We start from the raw sequence: 2,092 nt of genomic DNA on the forward strand, positions 1-2,092 counted from the left end.
GAGGGGCGGCGCGCCCTCGCCGTCGGCCTCTTCGTCTTCATCATCGCGGCGTCGCGCCGCCTCTCCGATAGCGGTCGGGGGCTCGACATCGGCATGCCCCTGGAACGGCCGTGAGGGGCGGCGTGACCTCGCCATCGGCCTTGCCTTCTTCACCACCACCGCAACGCCGACCATCCGTCCGCGCGCGCGCCGCGCGCGGGGCCTCGCCTCGGTCGGCCGTGTCCGTCCACGCGACGCTCGCGTCTGCTTTCCTCCGTGTTGCGCCTTGCTCCGGTCGACACGCGCGTTCATTCCTCCACATACCATTTATGCGAGCTAGCTAGCTGCTAAGTCAAACAGTCAACCATGGCCATACATTGCCCATACACTTCTCAGATATGGATCGGACACGACCTGTACACTACCCAGACCATGCCCAGAGGATGGTGTGTTTCTATACCATGCTGCGTCTCCGACTGCCCTCTGCTCCGCTCTCCTGCCATGATTGCGCGCCCCTCCACCATCCCCGCGGCCGCACGCCGCCCCGCTGGAGCTGTGCTGCTCCGGCGCCCCTCCTCGCCCGGCTTGCGGCTCGGGCCGCCCCGCACGACTCGCCGTCTCCGTGCCACGACCATCTCTCGCGAGCCCGCCGGCCCCGTGCCGGCTTCTGCTCCGCCCAGCCGCGGCTTGCCGCGCCGGCTGCGCCCCTCACCGCCGTGACCAGCGTCCGTGCTGGCTCGGCCGGCCGTCCCCGCCTGCGCCATTTCCACGCCGGGTTCCACCCGCGCCGGCGGCGTCGAGCCGCCAACCCCTCTACGTCCCCGCACCCGGCTGCCGGCTCCCGCGCCCGTCACCTGTGCCGCCCGCCGGATCCCGTCCCCAACGTCGCCCGCGTCTGGCCGCTTCCTCGCTCGGCTGGCGGGCTCCCGCGCGCCCGTTGGCCGAGCCGCCTCCGGCTCCCGCGCGCCCGTCGCCTGTGCCGCCTCCGGCTCCCGCCCGCTCCGGCCGGCTCTGGCGTCCGCCACCGCCCCTGGCCGACTCCCCTCCTGGCCGCCTCCGCTTGCGGCCGCCTGCCGCCCGCTCCGGCCGGCTCCGGCTTCCGCGCACCCTGCCGGCTTCCCAGGCCTGCCGGGTCTGCGCCCGCCCCGCCCCGTGGCTGACTCCCTCGGCTCCGCCTCCGCGAGCTGCTCCAGGCGCGGCCCCGCCCCCTGCGGCCTCCTCCTCCTCCGCCGACCCGGCTGCGCCTCGCGTCTGCCGCTGTCCGACTGCTCCGCCTCGACCGCAGGCGTGCCCGCTGCCCGAGGCCGGCTCCTCCGCCCGAGCGGCAGCCGCCGGGGTCCTCCGCGCCGCGCCCGCCCTCTGCCCCGGGCTGCTCTGCGTCGAGCCGCCTCCGGGGCTCGGCCGGTTGCCCGTGCCGGCCTTGCCGTCTCACCCCCGCACCCGGCCGCCTGCTCCCGCGCCCGTTGCCTACCCCGCCGCGCGGACTCCTCCGCCTGCGCGCCCCGTGGCCGGCTGCGTCGCGCCGGTCGAAGGCCGGCTGAGCTCCGCGCCGACTCGCGCCTGCGACGGCCGCCTCCCGCCTCGGCCGTGGCCTTCGCTGGCCGGCTGCCCAGAAGACAAAGAAGGGGGGCCGGCTAGAAGAGGATGGCTGTTCGGTTGGAAAAAAAAGAGAGAAGAGAAAAAAAATGCGTCCGACTGCCAGATATACGTCCGACCGTTGGCTATCTGGCCGGCTGCAAAGAGCCCGACTGCCGTGTCGGGGTCCGCCCTTCAGCCGTCTGAAGAAGAAAAAGAAGAAGACAAAGTAGTTGCCGGAAGATCCGGCCCGACTGCTCAGCAGTCGGCCCGAATCTCGGGGGCTACACCAAGCGGGTGCGCTGACGCGCCCCCGCGAGAGAAGAAGACAAGGTAGTTGCCGGAAGATCCGGCCCGACTGCTCAGCAGTCGGCCCGAATCTCGGGGGCTACACCCAGCGGGTGCGCTGACGCGCCCCCGCGAGAAAGAAGACAAGGTAGTTGCCGGAAGATCCGGCCCGACTGCTCAGCAGTCGGCCCGAATCTCGGGGGCTACACCCAGCGGGTGCGCTGACGCGCCCCTGCGAAGATGAAGACAA

The 2,092-nt window shown here is 72.4% G+C and overlaps 1 protein-coding gene across 1 annotated transcript; it reads left to right on the top strand.

The window, feature by feature from the left end:
- Positions 1-493: 493 nt before the first annotated feature.
- On the top strand, positions 494-1,879 carry LOC125554874 (vegetative cell wall protein gp1-like; the record flags this gene model as incomplete). The annotated part of the gene is made up of 1 exon (XM_048718260.1): positions 494-1,879. A coding segment is annotated over one exon (1,386 nt), but the record flags the coding sequence as incomplete, so codon positions are not given.
- Positions 1,880-2,092: the final 213 nt, after the last annotated feature.

This window comes from Triticum urartu, chromosome 4, assembly GCF_003073215.2.
Source record: "Triticum urartu cultivar G1812 chromosome 4, Tu2.1, whole genome shotgun sequence".
Classification (NCBI taxonomy): Eukaryota; Viridiplantae; Streptophyta; class Magnoliopsida; order Poales; family Poaceae; genus Triticum; species Triticum urartu.